The sequence below is a fragment of the Lutra lutra genome, chromosome 4 (assembly GCF_902655055.1).
Source record: "Lutra lutra chromosome 4, mLutLut1.2, whole genome shotgun sequence".
NCBI classification, from domain to species: domain Eukaryota; kingdom Metazoa; phylum Chordata; class Mammalia; order Carnivora; family Mustelidae; genus Lutra; species Lutra lutra.
The window spans coordinates 89,930,425-89,955,914 of record NC_062281.1 but is presented as its reverse complement, the minus strand read 5'-3'; the positions used below and the strand labels follow the sequence as shown (position 1 = coordinate 89,955,914).

The 25,490-nt window shown below is 49.1% G+C and overlaps 1 protein-coding gene across 7 annotated transcripts; it reads left to right on the top strand.

Annotated features, from left to right (window-relative positions):
• Nucleotides 1–1,205: 1,205 nt before the first annotated feature.
• On the top strand, nucleotides 1,206–25,182 carry CGN (cingulin). Of its 7 annotated transcripts, none has more exons than XM_047727014.1 (22): nucleotides 1,206–1,334; nucleotides 7,561–8,437; nucleotides 9,124–9,229; nucleotides 9,383–9,452; nucleotides 9,549–9,647; nucleotides 11,653–11,780; nucleotides 12,648–12,780; nucleotides 13,084–13,296; nucleotides 13,747–13,895; nucleotides 14,102–14,234; nucleotides 17,048–17,248; nucleotides 17,566–17,772; nucleotides 18,145–18,402; nucleotides 19,397–19,567; nucleotides 20,290–20,451; nucleotides 21,467–21,652; nucleotides 21,751–21,840; nucleotides 22,266–22,349; nucleotides 22,460–22,578; nucleotides 22,878–22,986; nucleotides 23,350–23,513; nucleotides 23,808–25,182. In XM_047727014.1, the coding sequence occupies exons 2-22, from the start codon at nucleotides 7,576–7,578 to the stop codon at nucleotides 23,944–23,946; spliced, it is 3,783 nt and encodes a 1,260-aa protein (XP_047582970.1). In that variant the 5' UTR covers nucleotides 1,206–1,334; nucleotides 7,561–7,575; the 3' UTR covers nucleotides 23,947–25,182. The 7 variants fall into 7 exon arrangements, with proteins under 7 accessions (XP_047582970.1, XP_047582974.1, XP_047582971.1 ...); XM_047727018.1 differs by having other exon boundaries at nucleotides 7,561–8,442; nucleotides 9,129–9,229; nucleotides 9,552–9,641; XM_047727015.1 differs by having other exon boundaries at nucleotides 7,561–8,442; nucleotides 9,129–9,229; nucleotides 9,552–9,647.
• Nucleotides 25,183–25,490: the final 308 nt, after the last annotated feature.

The following is a 25,490-nucleotide window of genomic DNA, read 5'->3' as shown; positions in this document are numbered from 1 at the left end:
AGAGTCCAGCAACATAAACTAATCTCCTTTTTACGTATCTCAACGGTTAAAATCTAGGAAGCCGACTTTAACGCTGTTTAATCACAGCTAGCGTTTAGCTGGGGCCTATGGTTCTCTGAGCAGCCTGACTCTACTCTTCTGGGGCCTGGGATCAATTCCACCATCTCGGGGCGCCTGGGTGGCTCAGTGGGTTAAGTCATGATCTCAGGGTCCTGAGATCAAGCCCCACAAGGGGCTCTCTGCTCAGCAGGGAGCCTGCTTCCTCCTCTCTGCCTGCCTCTCTCTGCCTACTTGTGATCTCTGTCAAATAAACAAAACCTTAAAAAAAAAAAATTCCTCCATCTCTTGAAAGGCTAAAGTGGATTCACAATCTGGGGTTGAGTCCCCTTTTGTTTATAGAGCTAGAGTCATTCCTATTCATTGTAAACGTACATCCCCCTTCAATGTAAACTTACATAGTCATTTACCCAATTCCCATTCATTCAACGAATTAAGCGCCTAACGTGTGCCGGTACCTGTAGTAGGGGCTTGGGATAGCAGCGAACAAAACAAGAGATCCTTTCCCCGGTGGAGCTTGACATTGGACGAGGAACAAACGATGAATATGATTTTAAAAAATTGATGAGGTAATTTGGAAAATGATAAAATACTACAGAGAAAAAGGTACCAGGCTGGACAATGATTTGTGGAGCCCAGAAGATAGGGGCTACGGCTCAGGCTGGGGAGAAGTGACACGAGCCGAAGTCGCGGAGCTCTGGCGTTTGAGAAGGGAGATACCCTCTGCGAAAGGACATCAGAGCTATCTGATTTATGCCGAGATGGGTGAAGGGGAGAAAGCGTTCTAGACAGAGATTCCCGCTGAGAATCGCGGAGGCAGAGGGCTGCTTTCCAGCGGGGGCAAGAAGATGCCCTGGCAAGCGGCTCCTGGGGCCGGGCAGGGGTGGTCACACACTGCCAACCACTACGCCAACCACTACGCCCCCAAAATGGCCTCCCATTACCCCCTGTCGCCCCGCCCGCGGCGCTCCACCGCCCCCCGGCCCACGTGACCCGGCCCCCTCCCGGCCTGCGACCCCCTGTCTAATTCCCTGCGGCGAACAGCCCCGCCTCTCGAAGGAAACGGGCCAACCAGAGAAGGGTAAGGCGGGCGGGTGGTGACGGCCAATGGGGGTGGAGTTTCGGAGGGGAGTAACAGGTTGGTTGGGGGAGGGAGCGCGGAGGGACGGAGGCGGAGGGCCGGGGAGCGGCGGGTGTAGCTCAGCCCGAGCCCGAGCCCGAGCCCGAGCCCGAACCCGAACCCGAGGCCGAGCCCGGGAGCGCCGAGCCCGGTTGGGGTGAGTGAATGCGGAGGGGGCAAGAGCCCCTGAAAAGGCAAGCGGGCCTGAGGGGTAAGGGGCGAGGCGGTCCGAGATACCCTTCTCCGGGGTACAGGTGCTGCACTGAAGAGAGGAGGAAGGGTGCTGAAGCTAGGGTGGGGAGTACTGGTTTAAGAGCTGGCTCCTACTCAGGTACCAGAGGCAAGTGGCTGGGAACGTGCCAGGTGAGGGGCACCTGAGGCTAAGGCTACTCTGAGGACACGAAAGCGTTTCAGCGCCTGGTTATCTCTGGAGGTCAGACGCGGGTCCTAGGGGCAAGAATTTCTGTTGGAGACTGCGGTGTTAGGGGGGAGTAGTTAGTGTCAGTTGAACAGGGGGAACAACTAGCTGGGGTTCAGAGACGGAAGGGGAAGGCGTCCAGAGGTGCTATTTCCCTCAGGTTTTCCTCCTGGCTGCCGTTCTGAGGTGGCGCTGGCAACTCCTTTCAGGCTTTGAGAGGTGTGAGGTGTGTTTTGCTCTAACCCTTCACCTACAGATGGAGATACTGAGGGACAAAACAAGAAGGCACCCCCATCTCTTTGCTAGGTGTGCAAAGTGTGCTAGGTGTTTAAGCCTTCAGTTTCTGTCAGCCTTTGCTTTAACGCCTGGGAGATTTTTTTCCTTCTTCCTCTTGAGAGAGTGCTCGCCAAGAGAAGGGTATGAGGAAGCATAGATCCCTAGGCTTACAGAATATGTAGAAATACTTTCTAACGAGGCTTCTGGCTGGGGCTAATGTCGGACCCTCTCCCCAAGCACACATAGTTTATTCTGTGGTTCTAGATGGGGCCATTGGATGCAGTTTAGGAGCCTAACCCATTCCCTTGATGCCTCCCAGAAGATCCCTTATTACTCCATGAAACCCCACAGGGCGTCCCTGAGTCCAGGACCATGATGATTGTCATACTGTCAGTAGGCACCAGGGGTGTGGGAAATAGGCAGGACTCCTTAGGAGACCATAAGACTAGGGGAATTAGCACCTCTGGGACTCCACACTGGACGAGAGCTGCATGTTGCGGCCCAGACAAGGCTTCTGAGGCAGATTTCCTTGCCTTAGGCAGGTAAGGGAGCCAGAGCCAGTCTTAGCTTGGCCCCTTTGATGCCCTGCCTGAGGAAAGTTGTTGTAATTGGGAAATAATTAGCAACCGCTATGTTGTCCATAGGCTGCCTACATGTGCCTCTGCACCTCTTCTTTTACCCTTGATATTTCGAGTCGGGGGCTGGCTGTAGGGGACTGCTAATCCAGAGATTTGCCCTGACCCTAAGAGGATTCTGGCTTCCTAGAACCCTTTCTTATTTCCCCAGGCTGACCGCATGCTATCAGCCCTGTGGGAGGAGAGGAGAAGGTAGGGTTGTTTCTCTTGGTTGTTGCAGGGGAGGGGAGAACTAAGGGCCAGGGAGTGGGCCAAGGCAAGTGTGGGATGAGGAATGCAGCTTCCGGAACTTGAGAGGGAGGAGTGGGGGACACAAAGTCTTCCTATCACATACTGGCCTGTCACTCACCAGGTTCTTTGTGCATCTGTTTCTCCCTGTTCCCTCTCCACTCTCTGCCTCCTTCACAGTCTTGGCATCTAGGCTGGGCAGTCCATGCCAATGGTTTTGCCCCCTGCCTCCTCTGTGGTGTGGAGTTTCTCTGGTCTACTTTATGAGCTGCCAGTGGAGTCTCTCTGGCCCTCCCCTTCCCCTTGCCTCTCAAACCAGTCCAGCCAGTTTGCAGGGCCCAGTTCATCATTGTGTTTTTTTCCTCCACTGGCCAAGCTGCTCTAGCCTGGCTCTCAGGTTTCTGCTTTTTCAGTGGACTGGGCCAGGAGTCCACTTGGGGTCGGTTCTTTTTGATCCATGGGGAACCTTCTTATCTTTGTAACTCTTTCTGAGAAAATAACCAATCCATCAAGGTCACTGAGCTGTCCTTTTCTATTTTGGCCATTTACTTCTCTTGTTCCCTCTGAGGGGAGTCTAATCTCTATAACTCTCTTTCTTCCGTTTTCTAAATCTGCCAGTTATGTAGCATCTAGCATATTGCCTGGCCCTGTATATGTCAGTTCTTCCTCTACACACCCCAAACTACCCCACCCCCACTTCCTGCCAGAAGTTCAGAGACTGTCACTCCTAGTTGGAAGCCAGATGATTATGGCTGGGTGAGGTGACGGAATTGGGGCAGGGTAGGCTAATAAGTAACTGAGGGAGAAGTGGCTGTCTGGTACAGGTGCAGCGTATCCTCCCTCTCCTTACAGGCAGGAATGGAGAGGCAGACAGATGAAGTTGAATTAACCTGTGGCCTGGGCTCTTCCCAGAATACAGTTGATGAGGAATGCCCTGGGCACATGCTGAGGAGGGAAAAGCAGGGGCAGGCTTTGAGAGCGAAACCTCCATGTTTCCTGGCACCAGATTGCTGTTTACCTGCCTCTGGGGCTTACGCAAGGCCTTGGAGCTGCTTGGCTCCCCTGGCCACGCCCCACTGTCCTCTGTAACTAAAGGTGGATAGGTTTCGGGTTTTCCATGTTGAATCATTTAGAGCTCTGCTTTCTGACCCACCACCCCAAAGATCACGTCAATCCTGCTTGCCCCTGACCCACTGTCCCAGGACTAACAGTCCGTTGAAATTAGGGAGTCATTGGGACTTGGGGGCACGTTCAGCACTGCCTCTGAACAAGTTGGTGCTCTTGGGTGGGTGAGGGACTGTGCACTCTGCTGGGCCTAGTCTGGGAGCTCCTCGATCTGGATCTGGAAGATCAGTTGATGTACTGACAGAGTAGAACTGTGATAATGAATAAATCATGGAACTTCTGAGAGCTGGCATTCTAGGCACATCTGGCTCCAAAATTAAGACTGAATGGGGCAGGGAGAGGTCTTGTTACGAGGGCACATGAGAAATGGCTGTGAGGGGGATCATTGGGTAAATCTCCCCACTGCTATTCGAGAGTGCCTTGGTTCAGGATACAAACTTTAACACATATTTATTGATACATACTGTGTCACCAGGTCCTGGAGGCCTAGAGTCAGCTGAGAGCCATGTTCTTTGCCCTCCAGGAGTGTGTTATCTAGTGGGGGAGACAGACAGGAAGCAAATCACTCTGATAAATATATAAAACTAAACAGGGGTGTCTGGCTGGCTCAGTTGGTACAGCATGCAACTCTTAATCTCGGGGCTGTAAATTTGAGCCCCACATTGGGTGTAGAGATTACTTAAAAACGAAATCTTTAAAAAATAATAAACTGAGGTAGATTTATTGAAGGACAACTATAGAACATATAACATTGTTCTTTTCTTTTTTTTTTTAAGATTTTATTTATTCATTTGACAGAGATCACAAGTAGGCAGAGAGGCAGGCAGAGAGAGGGGAAGCAGGCTCCCTGCTGAGCAGAGAGCCTGGTGGTGTAGGGCTCAATCCCAGGACCCTGGGATCACAACCTGAGCCTAAGGCAGAGGCTTTAACCCACTGAGCCACCCAGGCGCCCCATATAACATGGTTCTGATCTAGTTTGTGGGAGGGGGTGGTTGGGAAGGGCTCTGAGGAAGTGACATCCTTCTGTGAAGCATGTGGAGCCAGGAAGGGCCTATTAGAAGGAGTGCATGTATGCAGGGTGAATTTATTATCAGCTTTGTGACAGGCATAGGTGCTGCTAGCTATGTTTCATGTTTCATGTCTTGTCATTTTCCCTCTGTTTTTTTTTTTTTTTTTTTAAGATTTATTATTTGTAAGAGAGAAAGTGAGTGAGTGGGAGGGAGAGGGAGAGAGAATCTGAAGCAGACACTGTGTGGAGCACAGAGGCCAACATGGATCTGGAGCCCCACAACCATGAGATCAAGTTGAAACCAAGAGTCAGATGCTTAACTGACTGAGCCACCTAGGTGCCCCTATTTTCCCTTTTTTTTTTTTTTTTTTAAAGATTTTATTTATTTGACAGAGACAGACACAGCCAGAGAGGGAACATGAGCAGGGGGAGTGGGAGAAGCAGGCTTCCTGCCGAACAGGGAGCCTGATGTGGGGCTCAATCCCTGGACCCTGGGAGCATGACCTGAGATGAAGGCAGACGCTTAACGACTAAGCCATGCAGGGGCCCTTCCCTCTTTTTATTTAAAAAAAAAAAAAAAAGGAACCTAAGTAAATTACATGCAAGAATCTGAAATGTAGAACATGATAACATTTTTATAGCTGTATACACTTGTAATTATTATTGTCTAATTTTTACAAGTATTTCCTCAGGAGATATTATCATTATACCTATTTACTGATGAGGAAATTGAGGCTCAGAACAGTTGTGATTTGCTCAAGGTTATATACATTCAATGAAGAGGAGGGCTAGGTTCTTTTTTTACTGGATGAGTGGTTTGAAGAACCTTTGCCTTGTAGCTTCTTTCCTGATCCCATTTCTTACTTGAATTCTAACAAAGGACCATGCCGATTTAATATCCTTTTGTTTGGAGTATCTGAGGTTGGTTAAAGTCCTCCCCAATGCCGGAATGGAGGAAGGACAGGGGTCCTTTAGTTCAGGGTGGACTTGGGAGGTCTTAATGAAACTCTTGAGATTCTGTGGTAAAAGCTTGTGTGGACTGTTTTTTGGGGGGTGGGTGGGTAGGTGCATTACTTCATTCTCTCAAATGGAGTCTGAGAACCTTTGCCAATAAGGGCTCCTCCCTCCAGTTCCTTTCCCTGGAAGGGAAGGGCTGGGAATGTTAGGAATGTTCTTCCCACCAAGCGCTTTCTCACCTGCTGCTAGGCCACTCCCTTTCCCTCTCACCCTCGTTTTCTGGACTTCCTAGCAAGACTACAGTCCCTGAAGGGGGCCTTGCCAGCTTTCCCAGAGCTCCACTGGGAGATTGAGCTGGGTATGTTTTTGTGTCTGTCTGGCTCTTCAGATACTCCTCCTCCAGTTTGGTACTAGGCTGTGGTGGAGATTAGTTGTAGGGCTGCGGAAACTGGAGTTGTTATTTGCTTCAAGGAGAAACTGCCCTCCCCAGTTCCTGGAGCCAGAGCACACCTGGAATATATTCCATTTGCCAACTCTAATCTTAGGCTGATGGGGACCAGAGGAGTTGGCCTATGGGTTGTCCTGGCTCTGGCCCTCAGGTGGGACAAGTCTGCCTTTCCTAGGGCCCTTGGAATGGACATTCTTTTTTTTTTTTTTTTTTTATAGATTTTATTTATTTACTTGACAGATCACAAGCAGGCAGAGAGGCAGGCAGAGAGAGAGGAGGAAGCAGGCTCCCTGCTGAGCAGAGAGCCCGATGCAGGGCTCGATCCCAGGACTCTGAGATCATGACCCGAGCCGAAGGCAGCGGCTTAACCCACTGAGCCACCCAGGCACCCCTGGAATGGACATTCTTAAATGTTATTTAAATCTTTTTTTTTTTTAAGATTTTATTTATTTATTTGACAGACAGAGACCACAAGTAGGCAAAGAGGCAGGCAGAGAAAGAGGAGGAAGCAGGCTCCCTGCTGAGCAGAGAGCCTGATGTGGGGCTCGATCCCAGGACCCTGGGATCATGACCTGATCCGAAGGCAGAGGCTTTAACCCACTGAGCCACCCAGGTGCCCTGCTTAAATCTTTTTTTTTTTTTTTAAATAAGCAATTCATCTACATGGTTCCAAATTTAAAAGGGACAAAAGATACACAGTAGAAAGCTAGTTACTCTCCCATCCTTGTCCTCCGCCCCCAGGTCTTCCAACCCAGAGGCTTCACTGCTATCATCCCAGAGATAGGATGGCATATCTTGTGTGTGTGGGGGTAGTTTTGTGTATCTTAAATGAACTCTGGGAGTAGAGGGCCCCTTTTCTCCATTGGGATAAAGGTATCTGTTAGGCGGGGTTTGGGATCTGCCTTCATTGGGGTTGGAGGAGGCACACCATGCTATAGGCGTTATGTGTGAAGATCAAGCAAAATTGTTGAACTCTTGACAAAGCCAGGCTCCCTAAGACTGTATTAGAGGAAATGGATTCTTCTAAGTCAATGGGTCTCAAAACCTGGAATCTGGACCAGCAGTGTCAGTATCTCCTGGGAACTTGGTAGAAATTCAGATCCAGACCTACTGAATCAGAAACTCTGGGGACAGAGTCCAGTAGATACTTTTCAGATAAAATAGGAGAACCACTATTCTGTGTAGAAGGAACGACAAAATAATAAGCCACACAAAAGCCGGACAGGTGGAGGTTTCTGGGTTTCTGCTTCCAGTCTCTCAGCTTTAACTGTTTTCTTGATTTTCTAGGACCCCCTCCCATTCATGGAGCAGGCATCCACCATGGCTGAGCCCCGGGGCACTGTAGACCATGGAGTCCAGATTCGCTTCATTACAGAGCCAGTGGGTGATGCAGAGATGGGCACCCTACGTCGTGGTGGGCGACGTCCAGCTAAGGATGCAAGAGCCAATACCTATGGGGTTGCTGTGCGTGTGCAGGGCATTGCTGGACAGCCCTTTGTAGTGCTCAACAGTGGGGAGCAAGGTGGTGACTCCTTTGGAGTCCAGATCAAGGGGTCCAACAACATAGGGGCTCCGGGAGCGCTGAGCTCTGACTCGGAATTCCCTGAGAGCTCCTACTCTCATGCCAAGGAATTTCCTGCCCGCTCACAGGGCAGTATGTCTGATGAGGAGCCTGGGGCCCACTGGAATGGAAGGCTACTCAGATCCCAGTCCCAGGCCTCACTGACAGGCCCTGCTCCTGTGAGTCCGAGTACCAGGAGCACTAGCCTTCTGGAGCTGGCCCCCCAGGGAGCTTCCCCAGGGAGCACCATTGACACTGCACCCCTGTCTTCAGTGGACTCACTCATCAACAAGTTTGACGGTCACCATGGGGGGCAGGCCCGGGGGCGGACTGGCCGGCGCATGCGTACTCTGCCCCCTGAACAACGCAAGCGGAGCCAAAGCCTGGACAACCGGCTCCCACGGGATACCGTTGAGGAACGGGAGCGTCGGTCCCCCAACCACTGGACTCCTAGCACAAAGCATGACAGCCACATGGGCAGCTCTAGGCAGTTGACCCAGAGCCAGAGCTCTCTTGGTGACTTTAGCCATTCCCATCAGACCCAGGACTGGGTTCTGCAGAGTTTTGAGGAGCCACGGGGGAGAGCCCAGGATCCTGGCATGCTGCAGGTCAGACCCCACTCCTCTGTGGCTTCCGATCCCCAGCCCAGCAGCCCTGGGACCCCTTGCTGATTCAATAACTTAAGGCAGAAGGTTTCTACTTTTGTCCTCCACTTTACCCATCTTGTAGATAGATGATATTCACATGTACGAGATGCTTCCATGGAAATGGAACTGATGTGAAATCAGCCTTCACAAGCATGAGAGTCACTTTTTACTGCCTGGCCATGGACTGTGCCTCAGTCACTAGCATTTGCTAGGTCTGCAGCATCCGTAAGGCAGGCCAGGTAATATGACCAGCTTCCAGTGCTCTGGTCAAAACTCCCATCTCTGTCTCCCACTCAGCAGTGTAAGTAAGTGGGGCAGTAGCTTCTTGGAGACAACATTAAGCCTGTTCATTTATAAGTTCTAGTACGTTAACTGTCAGTAGTAACAGCTTACCACAGAGCTCACAGCTAGTTGAGATCTGCTTGTCAAGGAGAATCTGGCTTGCAGCAATAGTGAGAGGTGTACCCTGCTTGGACCTCTCCTGGGCCTGCTGCTCAGGCCTCCGCAGTGTTGCCTCTTTTCCGCATGTGAGGCCTGTTTGGCATGCTGGGAGGGCCTCGTCTCCCACCTGCTGCTTCTGCACCATCTGAACCCCACAAAATGCCACTGGCTTCATCTTCCTGTTTCTCTGGGTTTATGTTTTGCAGTTCAAATCAACTCCAGATCTTCTCCGAGACCAGCAGGAGACAGCACCACCAGGCAGTGTGGACCATGTGAAGGCCACCATCTACAGCATCCTGAGGGAGGGGTAAGTGGGGGCCTTCCCAGCAGCGCAGTCAGACACCTCCCCTCTTTTCCTTCTGGCTTCCTTCCCCATCTTCCCTGTCCTTAGCTCTTCCTTCTCTCATCTCTGTTACCTCTTCCCTCTCTTAGCCTTTGCTTCTGCCCTTTTATCCTCCAGAAGCTCAGAAAGCGAAACGTCTGTGAGGAGGAAGGTCAGTTTGGTGCTGGAACAGATGCAGCCTCTGGTGGTGAGTGGCCACCTCCTGGTGGGACCAGGAGGCAGGGTTAGGGCCTGTGGGGCCTGGATCTGGATGTGGACCCATTCCTTCCTGCCCTGTTTCTGGCAGATGACTTCTCCTGTGTCTGCTAAGGCCCTGGCTGGGCAGAGCGAGCTCACCCGAAAAGTGGAGGAGCTGCAGCAAAAGCTGGATGACGAGGTGAAGGTGAGGGGAGACTAGAGGTGCAGGAGGCACATGGGGCACAGGAGAAACAGTGCTTGGGTTGCTCTTCCATGTGATCAAATGAGCACTCATATGTTCTGTGACACAGGAGACAGGAGTATGTGCTGGTCCCCACAAGGACTTCTGGGCTTCCCTGGAGCTTAGGGAGAAGAGCACTGTCATCAGAGCGCTGACTACCTTCCATTCATTTCCTTTGGAAGTTCTTATCCTGGCTTTGCTGCTCACCGGGATTACTTACCTCAGTTTTTTTCACTGTCATTATGATGATGGCAATACGAGTAGCTGTCATTTATTGAGTGTACATTCTCTCTCTCTCTCTCTCTCTCTCTCTCTCTATATATATATATATATATATATATTTGAGAGAGAAAGCATGAATGGGGGGAGGGGCAGAGAGGGAGGGAAAGGGACAAGCAGACTCCTGTGGAGTGTGGAGCCTGGATCCCAGGACCCTAAGATCATGACTGGAACCAAAGTCTGATGCTTAACCAGCTGAGCCACCTAGGCGCTCCTATTGAGTATACTTCTTGTAATAGGTACTGTCCTGGATAATACATAATAATTATAGTGATCTTATAAAGTAGATATTGTGGACCTTTTCGTGATAAGGAAACTGAAGATCAGCCAGGTTAAGTGAATTGCTCAAGGTACTAAGTAACAGAGATGGAATTTAAAAATTCAGGTCAGCCTTATGTGAAAGTCTGTGTAATCCCTTTAAAAAAAAATATTGTGAGGCACCTGCGTGGCTCAGTAGGTTTAAGTGTGAGACTCTTGATTACAGCTCAGGTTGTGATCTTGGGGTTGTGGGATCGAGACCCGTGTCAGGCTCTGTGCTGGTCATGGAGCCTGCTTGGGATTCTCCCTCTGCCCTTTCCCCCACCCCACATTCTCTCTCTCTTAAAAAAAAAAAAAAAAAATTAAAAAGTTTTAAAAAATATTGCTCCCACCTCTAACAGTATTGCCTTGCATGTAGTTAGTAAGTATTGGATTGTAACTCCCCTTATTTCCTGGAAAGCAGTATAGTATACTGGTTAAGTGGTCAGTTGTGGAATCAAACTGAGTTCAAATCCTGGTAACTGTTGGCTGCGTAACTGACTTCGGGCATGTTCTTTACATGTTCTAAGCTGCTGTTTCCTTAACTATAAAGTGGGGATAATAATTGTACTATCTTATTTATCTATGGCTGTGTAACAAATTACGTCAAAACTCAGCAGTTTCAGTCATCTCCTGGTGTCTTGAGGGCCCAGAGTCTGGAAGCACCTTAGCTGGGTAGTTCAGGGTCTGTTAGGAGTTTCCAATCAAGGTGTTGGCTGGGGCTCTAGTCAGAAGACAGTGGTTATTGGCTGGAGAACTCACTTCCTTGTTGTGTGGACCTCTTCCTGGGGCTGCTTGAGTGTCTGCACAGTATGGCATCTACCTTCCCCCACAATGATCCAAGAGAGAAGGTAAGGAGGAAGCTGCAGTGCCTTTTTAGGATGAGTTGCAGGATGCATCATTGCATCCTTTTTCTGTTTGTTAGAAGAGTGTTCTTAAGGGTGTCTGGGTGGCTCATTAGTTAAGCGTCTGCTTTCAGCTCAGGTCATGATCCCAGAGTCCTGGGATTGAGCCCTGCATCAGGCTCCTTGCTCAACGGGATCCCTGCTTCTCCTCCTCTCACTCCCCCTGCTTGTGTTCCCTCTCTTGCTGTCTTTCTCTCTCTGCCAAATAAATAAATAAAATCCTGAAAAAAAAAATTAATTAAAAAATAAAGAGGGGAGAAACTTCACCTTTTGAAAGGAATGTCAGACAATTAGTGGACATACTTTATACCGTCCATCACAAGTCCCAAGTCTCGTTAGGAGAATTAAATGCAGATAATAAACACAGGGTCCGTAGTACAGTGCCTGTCATGTAGTGAGTCAGTAAATGTTAGACATTTGCATTACTCCTGGTCCTCTGAGAGGCTTTCCCTTCTCTCCAGCTGCTTTACTCTCCCTGCCTTTTCCAGAAGCGACAAAAACTAGAGCCATCCCAGGTTGGTCTGGAGCAGCAGCTGGAGGAAAAGGAAAAAGAGTGCAGCCGGCTGCAGCAGCTGCTGGAGAGGAAGCAAGGGGAGGCCCAGCAGAGCACCAAAGAGTGAGTGCAGCTGATGGTGCACACATGGGGCTGCTTGGGGACGGAGGCCAGAGTTGGAGGTGTCCCCTGGGTGGGAGAGACAGAGAATCGAGATATCTAGAAGCTATAAGGGGCAGACAGAGATAGTTTAAAGATAGGACCTTTCTCTTTGCTTTCTCTGTCGGTAATGGTGATTGTGCCTGAGTTGGGTTACCTGGCTTTGCCTCTCTACTTCAGCCTCTAAATCTGTAAAATGGGTTAATAATAGTAGCTACCTCACAGGACTGTTCATTTAGTAGATGTTTTTGCAATGAATACTGTTTGGCAGGCACTGATCTAGATTTCTGGGGTATACTAGTGAACCATTGAGATGAGGAGCACTGCTGTCCAGAAGCATAGTTTCTTGTGTGTGTAGGGGGGGAGGTTGGGGACACAGACAGTAAATAGTGAGCATATTAGATAAGTAAATCTGTAGCATTTGAGAAGGCGATTAATGGAGTAGGTCAAAGTAGATTAGGGGGGCCTGGTGGTGGAGGAGCCAGTTTGTGTATTAAATAAAGTGGTCAGGGGGCACCTTGGGGTTCAGTTAAGTGTCTGCCTTCAGCTCAGGTCATGATCCCAGGGTCCTGGGATCAAGCCCTATATCAGGCTCCTTGCTCAGTGCAGAGCCTGTTTGTCCTACAGGTGAGGAAATGCTTGTGCTCTCTCTCTCTCTCTCTCCCTCCCTCTCAAATAAATAAATAAAATCTTTTAAAAAGAAACAAAGTGGTCAGGGGAGGCCTCATTTAGATTTGAACAAAGAAGGAGGTTTAAATGAATTAATATATGTAAAGGGTTTAGAAAACTGCTTGACACCCAGTGCTTGATGATATTATTTGTTATTAATAGGCTCCAGAACATGAAGCTCCTTGTGGATCAGGGTGAAAGGGTAAGACATGGGCTGGAGACCCAAGTGATGGAGCTGCAGGACAAGCTGAAACAGGCCCAGGGATCAGAGTCTGCTAAGGAGGCGCTAAGAAAGGTAGGGAGGAGGATGGCTCCTACAGCCTCTGTTTCCTTTCAGCTAGAACACCCTCAGATCTGTTCACCTCCAGTTTCCCCACAGTATGGGCAGAAGATAGCTGATTATGGGTACCCCTTAGTGTGCTTTCAGACAGGTTCAGTGGTCAGATCGGGGGTAGAGCCCAGAAGGGTGGGCATCCTAGAGAGCAGAGAGCACCGGGTACTGAGCCTGACAAGTCTAAGCTGCTCAATAAATATTTTTGATTGACCAAATGAATGGACAGGCAGAGTCACCTCTTTACTTCTGTCTTCCTTTCCCCAGGACCTGTCAGAGACCCGGCAGCTTCTGGAAGAGGTGTTGGAGGGGAAACAGCGGATAGAGGAGCAGCTGAGACTGCGGGAGCGGGAGCTGACAGCCCTGAAGGGGGCCCTGAAGGAGGAGGTGGCCTCCCGTGACCAGGAGTTGGAAAGCGTCCGGCAGCAGTACCAGCGAGATGCAGAACAGCTTCGCCAGAGTATGCAGGATGCCACCCAGGCATGTGACCAGAGCAGGGACTGCTGGAAGAGGACAGCCCCTCACCCCCAGAAGGGGCTGCCTTGAGGTCTCTTGGTATTTGGGGACTTTCCATGTCATAACTGGAACTCCCTCTGAAAGACAAATGTGAGATGTAATGAAAACCTTGGCCAGGAAACCTACAAGGGCAGAGTGAGGAAATGCAGGCCAGGAGTACCGTGAGGGTGTGTGACCAAAGTCCCATGGGGAAATAAATGGGGGAGGCATCCTGTCAGCGACAGCGGGGGTGGGGGGACACTCTGACCTGGGGAGACTTTGTGCTAACATCACACCAGGCACCCTGAGGTCTCACAGTGTGTCACCAGTGTGGTGCCCTCTGGTCCTGAGCCTCCCCTTCCACATGCTTAGACTTTGATCTGAAGCGAGTTCTTCCCTCTGAGCCTCCTGTCCCCCAATTGTCTCCTTCCCTAGGACCATGCTGCCTTAGAGGTGGAGAGGCAGAAGATGTCAACCCTGGTGCGGGAGCTGCAGAGGGAGCTGGAGGAGACCTCAGAGGAGACAGGGCATTGGCAGAGCATGTTCCAAAAGAACAAGGAGGAGCTTAGAGCCACCAAGCAGGAGTAAGGAATTTGTCTGTCAGCAATGCTTATCTGTGTTTCCTATATCCTGCTGCTTTTCTACCCGTGCTGTGCCCTTTACTCTGCTGAGAGTGGGTGCCCAGCCTGTTGGCTTCTGAGGAGGTGGTTTGCATTGTCCCACTAACCTTTCCCAGGCAGGTGGCCTGACCTTGTTCCCTTTTCCTTTGCATTCACCTGGCTGGGCTCAGACTCCTGCAGCTGCGGATGGAGAAGGAGGAGATGGAAGAGGAGCTTGGGGAGAAGATGGATGTCTTACAGAGGGAGTTAGGGCAGGCCCGGGCTGGTGCTGCAGATACTCGCCAAATGGAGGAGCTCAAGAAGGTACTTGGAGGGGCACCTGGCTGGGACTTGATCTCAGGGTTGTGAGTTTGAGCCCCATGCTGGGTGTAGAGATTACTTAAAAAAAGAAAAGAAAAAAAAAAGGTACTTGGAGTTGGGGTGTGGAAGAGCAGGTTGGGGTGATGGGCACTGACTTCACCTACCCATGAGGATCTCCAGACTAGTTGCTGCCTCCTCTGTGCTTGGTTTTCAGGACCCACCTTCCTGCTCAGCCAGCTCTTTCCCCTACACTCTCTCTGATGCAGTTGGGCTGTTCTCATTGAGTGTACAGGTTTCCAGTGGGAAGGACTCCTAGTTGGGTTCAAGCCAGAGGCTGCTGGCTGCCTCTCAAGAGACCTCAGGGGAAGCAGCATTTAGATGGATTTGTGAAACTCCAGGGTCATTTTTGAAGCTTCAAATTTGGTCTGCACAGGGAGAGTTGCTCTGTCTGGAGGGGGTGGGGCAATGGGGAGTAGGGCAGGGGGATGGACTCATTATATCTATGAAACCAACATTTACAGTTAGAATGGCAGTTTATTAACTTGTAACATGAAGTGTCATCAGACAGACTGGAATATTTGGATTGGCATGGCCAGCTGACCTACTGGGGAAGCCAGATGGTATAGTGAAGGCTGCTCAGAGTATAGAATCTAGACACAGGGATTTTATCATGCATGGATATTTTATAAATGATAAGGTCATCAGATTGAAGCGAATATAGATAATTTCTTCATATTCCTGGTATTAGTTTTTGGAGGACAAGAAAGCATCTGATTATTTTGGATGATTTAGAAACTTAGAAGATATTTTGTTAGTATAGGGGACTGGCATTTATGGCCTCCTAAGGATCCTTCTAGGTTTATAGTTCTTTGATTCACTATGCTGGATATGTAGTTGGTGCTCATTTAACAAGTATTAATTAATCATTGCTTGTTTATCATTCCTTTGCCATAAGGCTGCCTAATTATAATCAAGGCAGTCATATTTATTAAATGAGTAAAGAAGTATAGCTCTAAGTGATGATTTTCCAGATAAACAAAAGTCTGAGCTTACACAAAATACTTGGAAAAAACATAATGAACGTTAACCAAGTGTACTTTTAGTGATTGTGAAATGAAAAGTGCTCTTAAGTTTTTACTATGTTAGTATGAAGTTAACAAATTATCAAGAATGTCTGAAGTCTGTTTGCTATATTAGTGGACATTCCTCTGGACAATCTCAGTTGACTATCATAGGAGATAAAGCTGAAAAGCTAAGAAGTAACTAGTGCTTGATTTATCTCATATATGAAGTGTATTTTATCAAGTACCCACTCAGACAACATATGCATTAGGAAAACAGACCCCATCCAGTATAGATCACACGCTGTGCTGTTTTTTTCTTTGCAGTTAGTTTTGTTATTTTATACCGAAAACTCAAAGTATATTATATAACCTTTCAGCCTAATTATGGTATTTTCTGAATTTCAGAAGTAGCTGATAGCTAAAGAACGATAGCACGAGAGTTCGTATCTCAAAATTTTATTTATTTTTGATTTTATTTATTTATTAGAGAGAATACAAGGCAGAGCAGTAGGCAAAAGGAGAGGGAGAAGCAGGCTCCCCGCGGAGCAGGGAACCCGATGTGGGGCTCGATCCCATGACCCTGGAATCATGACCTGAGCCGAAGGCAGATGCTCAACCAACTGAGCCACCTGGGCACCCCCTCAAATTGGGGCTCAAACTCACAGCCCTGAGATCAAGAGTTGCATGCTCTACCTACTGAGTCATGCAGGCTCCCCAGTATTTTAATTAAAAAAAAAAAAAGAGCAGCACCACTATTTATTGTGTAATATGTTTTGGTTTTCAACATATTTTATTTTTGAAATATAGCCAATCCTGTTTTATCCACACCCTCATCTACTCTCACTTAATGTGATTTGATTTTGTGTGTGTGTGTGTGTGTGTGTGTGTAGATTTATTTCACATACCATAGAATTTACCCTTTCTAAGTGTATGACTTAGTGGGGTTTTTTGCTTATTTGTTTTTAAAGATTTTATTCATTTATTTGACAGAGAGCACAATCAGCGGCAGGCAGAGGGAGAAGCAGTCTCCCCACTGAGCAAGGAGCCCGATGTGGGAGTAGATCCCAGGACCCTGGGATCATGACCTGTTGCAAAGGCAGACACCCAACTGGCTGAGCCACCCAGGAATCCCTTTGTGGTTTTTAGTATATACACAAAGTTATATGTCCATCATCACTAATTAGAGAACATTTTCATCACCCCAAAAAAGAACCCCATATCCATTAGCAGTCACTTTCCCCAGCCCTGGGTAACCACTAATCTACTTTCTGTCTCTATGCATTTGCCTATTTTGCACAATTTCATATAACTTGAGTCATAATATATGACCTTGTATGTCTGGTTTCTTTCACCTAGCATAATCTTTCTGTAGGTTTACTGATGTTGTAACATGTATCAGTACTTTTTATAGCTGAATAATACTCTATATAGATACATCACATTTTTTTTTCTGTTCACCAATGGGTGGACGTTTGGGTCATTTCTGTTTTAGCCATCGTGAGTAATGCTGTAATGAACATTCACGTGAACATGTTTTTTGGGAACATGTTTTCAGTACTCTTGATTATATACCACAGAATGGAATTCATATGGTCATTCTATGGTTAACTTTTTGAGAAACTATCTGACCCCTTGCCCAAGTAGCCACAAACATCTTTCATTGCCCCCGCAAAACATGAGAGTTCTAGTTGCTGCACAGTCTGATATCCCAGGCCACCCCTGTGCCCTGTCACTGTCCCCCTTCCCTTCCAGGAGCTGCGCCAGACCCAGTGGGAACTTAAGGAACTGAGAGAAGAGCAGCAGAGCCAGGAGGTGGCTGGGCACCACCGGGAGCAGGAGTTGGAGAAGCAGCTGAAGGTTGAGTCTGATCGAGGTCGGGGGTTGGAACAGCAGAACCTCCAGCTACAAAAGATCGTCCAGCAACTGAGACAGGACTGTGAAGAGGCTTCCAAGGCAAGGGGAGTGGGCACAGGGCTTAGGAGGTGGAGGCTGAGGGGTCTGGAGGGCAGAGGAGCCAGAGGGCATGGAAAATTACCTATCATGGGTATGTACAGACCAGATCCTTGGTCCTAGGTGTGTGGTGAAAAGTAGCTAGGATTGGGCAGCGGGGAGGCAGGGCTGCAGCATGGCTCTGTAGGGGTGGGATTCGCAGAGGCACTACCACTATTTAGGTCCAGTTCTCATGGATGGTCTTCCAGGTGGCTCTCCTGGGGGTGGCTAGGGACTTGGAGCCCTGGGGTCTGAGCTACCACTCCCTGAACTGGCCGCAGGCTCAGGCGGCAGCAGAGGCAGAGGTGGCAGTGCTGGGGCAGCGGCGGGCAGCCATGGAAACCACACTTCGGGAGACCCAGGAGGAGAATGACGAGTTCCGACGGAGCATCCTGGGTCTGGAGCAGCAGCTGAAGGAGGCCCGGGGCCTGGCGGAAGGTGGGGAAGTGGCGGAGGCAAGGCTTCGGGGCAAGGTGCAGCGGCTAGAGGTCAGTGCTTCTGCCCACGTCGTTGGCTCCCTGTCCGCCCCCACCCCCCGGCCCTCTCTCCTCTTGTCCCTGGCTGAACACTTTAGCTAAATCCTCAGCTATCAGTTTCATTTTATGCTGAGTGTGCTTCTGTTGGCCTTCCCAGTCCAGTGTTAAACTTGGCTTTATTTCCTGGAGCATGCTTTGCTGTGGATGTCTTGGCCCTTGCACTGGTACTTTTGTCTCTTATCTCCCACGTTGTGCTTGTTCTCTGTGTCCTGATTTCTTTGCTGCTTCCCCTGAGCCTGTTTTCACTGCCCACCTTTTTCATAAATCACTCTTCTCCCCTCCCATCTATTCCCCTCCAAATGGCCTATGTCTTCCCTCTCCCAGGCTGAGAAACAGCGGCTGGATGAGGCCCTGAATGCAGCTCAGGAAGAGTCAGGGAGCCTGGCAGCTGCCAAGCGGGCACTGGAGGCCCGGTTGGAGGAGGCCCAGCGGGGGCTGGCCCGCTTGGGGCAGGAGCAGCAGGCACTGAACCGGGCTTTAGAGGAGGAGGGGAAGCAGCGGGAGGCACTCCGGCGGGGCAAGGCTGAGCTGGAGGAGCAGAAGCGCTTGCTGGACAAGACTGTTTGCCAGCTGAACAAAGAGGTGGGGCATGGGGTGTCCTGGACTCTCAGGAAGAGTCCCAGCTCTTAACGGAAGCTTGCCTGGGGGGGGTGAGGGGTCAGGGAGGGGTCAGAATGTGTGGTGTTTGCTTGCCTCAAGTTCACTGCTGGGGAGGCCAAGGCCAAATCTTGAGAGAGCTACTGCTCCTACTGCTCCTCAGTGTTCATGTCCTCCCTCCACATCCCATTCCATGTGGTCTTGGTCCTTGGAGAATGTCTCCTGGGATTCTCTCTTAAGACATCTATCTGTAAGATCTGAATGTAAGAATCTTCATTAGTAGAATTTTCTGTTTGGGGTAGGGAAAGGAAAGTTCCATCATCTCTCCCTAGCTGACTTTAAGACCTAAATATAGGAATTTTTGTGGGTGGAATTTTATATTTGGGGGAGGGCAAGAAGAAAGGAAAAATAAATAAATTGCATTTTTGCAGGTAAGATCGCCCCTGTAATCTCTTACTTTATAAAACTAGAGCAAACACATATTTTGTCACTTCTAAAGTGCACATTGCATCATCTCTGAAGTTGACTTGGCATCTTGTAACTGATGGTATGTTACAGGTCAGTTGGCAGGTTTTTCCTTCTTAGTGGTATATCTTATGATCTATTGGCATCTTGGGTTTATTGAAATGTGGTCATTTAAGGTTTACTTGGTATCAGACACTTTTACAAGTACTTTGTATCATTAATGTAATTCTCACAATAACCTTGTGATATAGGTACCATTATTTCCCCATTTTATAGATGGGGAACTGAGACCTAGAGAGGATAAGTAACTTGTCTGTGATCACACAGCTAGTAAGTGGTAGAGCCAGGATTTGAGCCCAGGCAATCTGTATATTACTACTAGCCATATTATAGGGACCTAGGCCCAGGGAGAGCAAGGGAGGGCTGCTTTGGCAGTAAGGAGAATCTGGGGAGTCTGGGCTCGGAGGAGGGCCAGAGGTATGGTGCTGAAAAGGCTCTTTTCTCTTCCTCTCAGTTGGAGCAGATTGGGAATGACTCTAAGCAGGCCCTGCAGGAGCTGCAGGCCCAGCTGGAGGATTACAAGGAGAAGGCCCGGCGGGAGGTGGCGGATGCCCAGCGCCAGGCCAAGGAGTGGGCCAGTGAGGCTGAGAAGAACTCAGGGGGGCTGAGCCGGCTTCAGGATGAGGTAGGAGGAGGAATGGCAGGGGGTGGGAATCTGCCCAATGTCCTTGGTTTGAAGGTCATTGCCTCTTTTTTTTTTTTTTTTTTTAAGATTTTATTTATTTGAGAGAGAGTATAAATAAAATCTTAAAAAAAAAAAATCACAGTACCAAAAGAACCTCAACACTGCAAGGTTATTGGAAGCATAGTATCAAAACAGAGGCATGTCTCGAAATATGATAGCTAGTTTTATTTTATTTTTTAAAGATGATAGCTAGTTTTAATACTTCACAATCTTTTACCGTAACAATTTGTTATAATTTTCTGTTCTGCGATTACATTAAACCCTTTTTGTTTTGTTAAAAAAAAAAAGTCCCAGTACCCTACCTGGGTCCCATATCGCTTAAATCACAACTCCTAGGGCTGGGGCCCAGGATCAGTTGTCTAAAAATGACTTAACTGATACTAATTTGTGTAGGGCATTTTAAAACAATAAAGAAAATGGACTAAGCTCCTTTCTGCCTGATAGATAGGATGCTGCCTGATTCCTGAATTGTTAAAGAAAGCTAACTAGATCTTCAAAGAGAAGAAAAGGGACTAAAAGTCGGCCTGCTTTTTATTACCACCAGGCTCTGGCAATTCTAAAGAATGTCAGTGATGTGACATTTTTCCCAACAGGGCGGACTGCTCCCGCCCCTCTGCTCCCACCTTACTTCTCCAAGCTGTTGCATTTTCCCTCCTGCCTAGACCCAGAGGCTACGGCAGGCCCTGCAGGCGTCTCAGGCTGACCGGGACACAGCCCGGCTGGACAAAGAGCTGCTGGCCCAGCGATTGCAAGGGCTGGAGCAAGAGGCAGAGAGCAAAAAGCGTTCCCAGGATGACAGGACCCGGCAACTCAAGGGTCTTGAGGTGACGGTGTGAGGGTGGCAGGGAGGGGGAGGGGTGTCCAGGTCCTGGCACAGGTGGGACTTCCTTGGGGGAAAGTAGCCAGGACACACCAAGCCCCCTTTCTCTGCTGGGTATTGAAAGCTGGTGGCCCACAGCTGATGGGTTTTGTTTGAGTGCAGTGTTTTTTTTGTTTGTTTGTTTGTTTTTGTTTTTTATAAATATTTTATTTATTTATTCAATAGAGAGATCACAAGTAGGCAGAGAGGCAGGCAGAGAGAGAGAGAGAGAGAGAGAGGAGGGGAAGCAGGCTTCCTGCTGAGCAGAGAGCCCGATGCGGGGCTCGATCCCAGGACCCTGGGATCATGACCTGAGCGGAAGGCAGAGGCTTAACCCACTGAGCCACCCAGGTGCCCCTTGAGTGCAGTGTTTTAAATGACTGAGTTAATTGCCAGTGTTTAGAAATTTATACATGTCACTTATATCTTACCGATTTCTGGCTCCTTTTGTACATGTGGAAAATATGTTCATCCTGAGCTTCTAATCCCGAGTTGTCTGCATGGCAACAGTTGGCTGGAACTGAGCAGTGGCATCTCCCCTTTAGAGTGAATAGTGGTCTTCAGTTTGCTATATTTGGCAGCAATAATAAAAACAGTGACAAGGGATGCCTGGGTGGCTCAGTCAGTTGGGTGTCTGCCTTTGGCTCGGGTCCTGGGATTGAGTCCTGCATCTGGCTCCCTGCTCAGCGGGGAGGCTGCTGCTCCCTCTCCTGCTCCCTTGGAGCAACAACAACAACAGTAACAACAAACAGTGACAATAGCAGCAGCAAACACATATTATGCCATGTGCTGGGCACTGAAGACTCATTTAATCCTGAGAAAAAAACCTGTGGGATAGGTTCTCCATTTTATAGATGAGGAAAACAGACCCACAGAGAGGTTAAGCAACTTGGCCATGGCCCTTCTGCTAGGAACTGGTAGATCTGACTCCATCCCAGCTTTGGCTTGGACACTTTGGTTTCTGTCTGTTATCCCATTAGGGAAATCGGGCTGCCCCACTGAGGAATCGATTCGGGGGTTTGTCATCCTGCCAAGGGCCAAGACTAGAGCAGGCGCCACCACCCTCTCCCCTCAATGCCACGCCTGGTCAGCAGAGGGTGCTAGCTCCGTGGTGGCTCTGGGCAGGGGCGAAGACAGCTGGTTGTGGGGACATGGGAAACAGCAAGGTCTGTGGAGGCTGGGCTTTGGGAGGGTCCTGGTGGGGGTTTAGCATTCTGGTGTCCAGCATGTGGGGCAGAATGAACTTGTTTCTTCTGTGCCACAGGAGAAAGTCTCACGGCTGGAAGCGGAATTAGATGAGGAGAGGAGCACCGTGGAGCTGCTGACAGAACGCATGAATCGTGGCCGGGACCAGGTACTCCCTTCCTTAGCTCTCAGCCCTCTCAAGAACACCTCTGCCCACCCATGTTTCATAATCTGGGGAATTCTGGCTGTTGAATCTGTGCGTGGCTGGTGCTACTTCAGGGTCTCCTCTCTTTTAGGATGGGTGGAAAGGAGCCAGGGATCTGAGTGGAAGAAGGAATCCTGATGGCCTGGGATCCTCTCTGACCTGAGTCCAGGCTGCTTCCATTCAGAGGGGATGCTGGTTCCTGGCGAGATGGAGGCAGCCCTGTTTAAATTCTGTGGCTCCTCCCATTTGAAAAGGCTGTGATTTCTTAGTTGCCTAAGAATTGTGGGGATTCAGAGAGCATCCTACAGTTTTCTCTGCCTCACATGGTTCACCTGGCTGGTTCATTGTTAGCCCTACCTAAATCTGATCCTCTCATCCATCCCCACTAGGTGGACCAGCTGAGGGCAGAGCTCATGCAGGAGAGGTCCGCTCGACAGGACCTGGAGTGTGACAAAATCTCCCTGGAGAGACAGGTAAGCAGGGGAGTAAGGAGTCTTGGGGATAGACACCAGGAGGCAGGAAGAATGACCATAGGAGGGATCAGAAGTGGAGAGTGACCACGGAGACTTTCTGTCCCTCTCAGAACAAGGACTTGAAGAGCCGCTTGGCTAGCTCAGAAGGCTTCCAGAAACCCAGCGCCAGCATCTCTCAGCTTGAATCCCAGAATCGGGAGTTGCAGGAGCGGCTGCAAACTGAAGAGAGGTGATGTGAGCCCATCTTCCCTCTTTCCCTCTGGGCTCTTCTCTGTCTTGCATGTCAGACATGGCCACCCTAACCTGATCTTCAGGGGCAACTTTTCTCTTGGTAAAGAGCAGAGGGAGCTGTAGAACTTCTGAAATGTGAATGACCTATTATCTCCCCTGTTGCTTGGATCTGCCCCTAGATCCTCCCTAGTGTGACATGACTGAGAGGAAGGAGTTCATGGAGGCTGGAGGGAGCCAAATAGGGTTTTCTCTGGAAATGGCTACAGCCACAGACACCCCCCTACCATACCCTCCTAGGGAGAAGACTGTTCTGCAGTCTACCAACCGAAAACTGGAACGGAGGGTTAAAGAGCTGTCCATCCAAATCGATGATGAGCGGCAGCATGTCAATGACCAGAAGGACCAGGTAAGGACGGGAACCAGGGACAGGAAGTCATATGGTAAGCATTTACTGTGTGTTTGCTTGAGGGCAAAGGGAGGCCCCATCTCAGAGGTCTTCCCAGCTTCATGTAGGGATGGAGACTAGACTGGAGGCCCTGGATTAAAACAATCATAGTAAGCACATGCATTGAGTGTCTGTGATGTGCTAGGTTCTCCTTCTGTTGTACATGTGTGAGCTCATTTCATCCCCAAAACAAGCCTGTGACGTTAGGGAACTTGCCTATGGTCACGGCATTTTTCTAGGGCAGCGATTCCTTGTCAGAATTGGGTCCCAGTCCATGGTCGCAGCAGATGCTTTTCTAATGTGGGGACTTTGTATTCTACCCAGCTAAGCCTGAGGGTGAAGGCTTTGAAGCGGCAGGTGGACGAAGCAGAAGAGGAGATTGAACGACTCGATGGCCTGAGGAAGAAGGCCCAGCGTGAGCTGGAAGAGCAGCATGAGGTCAATGAACAGCTCCAGGCCCGGATCAAAACCCTAGAGAAGGACTCCTGGTATGGGCTGCTTTTCTTTCCCCCTCTTCTGAACCCCGGGAATGGGTTCTCCTGAACTGAATAGGGAGGAGGATCTCTAAGATGGGACCTCTGCAGTCACTCCTTTCTGGCTGAAAGACTGTATGGTTATTCTTTAGCTCAGCCCACTGTCTATATATACCCCATCTCCCCAGATCTCACATAGGTGGGGGAGCTTGTACCTTGAGGCCTTAGAAAAGCTGGGAGTTTCCTTAGCATGAAAAGCATGGTTGTCTCAGTCTGTCTCCCTCCCTTACAAGTATTCCTCTCTCTTAGGCGCAAAGCTTCCCGCTCAGCTGCTGAGTCAACCCAGCATGAAGGGCTGAGCTCAGATGAGGAATATGACAGCTTCTACGACCCTTCTTCCATTGCATCACTGCTTACGGAAAGCAACCTGCAGACCAGCTCTTGTTAGCTTGGATCCACGAGGGACCAGAGACCACACTTGCAGCCTGCCCTGGCCAGGCCTGCACTGCCCTGCCAAGCCTCGAATTCCTCATTCCTGGAGGGGGAACCCAATTATTAAGCCCTAAGAACGGGAAGGGTATGTGTGATGGTAATAAAAAAGGCATTGGCACTAAGCCGGTGAACAGGCTTTCCCTTTCCTCTGGAGGAGTGGGTATTTTAGGCCAACTGAGCCCTTCCCTTAAGTCTTTTTCTTCCCTCACAGCAATAGGATGGTCACCATAGGGGGATTGAGCATGTTAGGAAGGGATAGACATTGCCACATATATAAAGCTTTATTTCTTTAACCCTTAACCCTCAGGCTCAGGGAAATACCTTTGTGATTTTTGCTCCCATGACTCCTGCAGTATGTTTTCCTCCCACTCTGGAGCAGGGTGAAGGGAACATTATGGATAATAGACACACTGGGGTGGCTCTATCCAGCTCGTGGATGCTCCTCTTTGCACAGTCATGGGACCCATATGGTAGTCCCCACCCCTCTCCACTCCTTTATATTTTGTCTTCCTCAAGCCAGTGGATCCAAGGGATCTGTTCTCCCCTTCCTGTCTTCATCATCCTACCTTCCTTTCCTTTTGGTGCCTTAGACAGGGTGAGGAAATAAGGATGTTCTTCTTGCCTTCTATACCTGCACATTCATACCTCTCCAAGGACCAATCTTTCCCCCACCAGGGCCCTCAGCTTCCCCAGCTGCCCCAGTCTAGAGAGTTATTGGCTCATTTACTGATGAGCCCTTGCGGGAGGGACTTTGGTAGGACTGTGATAAGGTTGTGGGGCTTGGTTCTGCTCAGGGTTTCCATGTTTCCTCCTGTCTTTCTGTGACTATCGATGTGTTTGTAAGGGAGTTGCATCTGGGAACCCTGATAACTGTCTGCATGAGTTTGAAAAGCAGAGGTCTTTCTCGTGGCTTCTCTGACCCAGATGTGCCCAACCTCAGTAGGGAATCAGGGGATCCTCATTATCTCAGGAGCTTGGACCTGACACAGGGCTTCCTGCCTAGGCCTAAAGATGGACTCTTCGTAGAAATGGGTAGAGGCAATGGAAGATTTATTCCCCTCTTGGGTTTTGGGAAGAGCCAAGCCCTGGTAGGGAGGAGGTAAGCCTGCTTATTTCCTGAGCGGGTTCTGTAAGGAGCCTAGGGGAAGAAGAAAGCTGTTTTCACCAATGACTTGTAATTTCATGATTTTTTTTTTAAATCTTCTATTCTGGAAGTTAGAGATTTTCTCCCAAACCAACCCAGCCTTGATTTTATTTTAAATTAAACATTAAAATTATATATCTATACTGAAATCCTTGACTTCTCATTCTTTTTCCTGGCTTATTTGGAGGTCTGTTTGATGCACAAACCATTTTAACTAGAGAACTTAGAGGCTGAAGCTGGGGTTTTCTTTATCTCACTTTTTAGAGGCTCTTTACAGCAGATTAGATGGACCCTGGGGAACGACATGTAAGTGTTTATAGCACCTGCATTCTCTCCTAAACAACGTTCTGGGAATA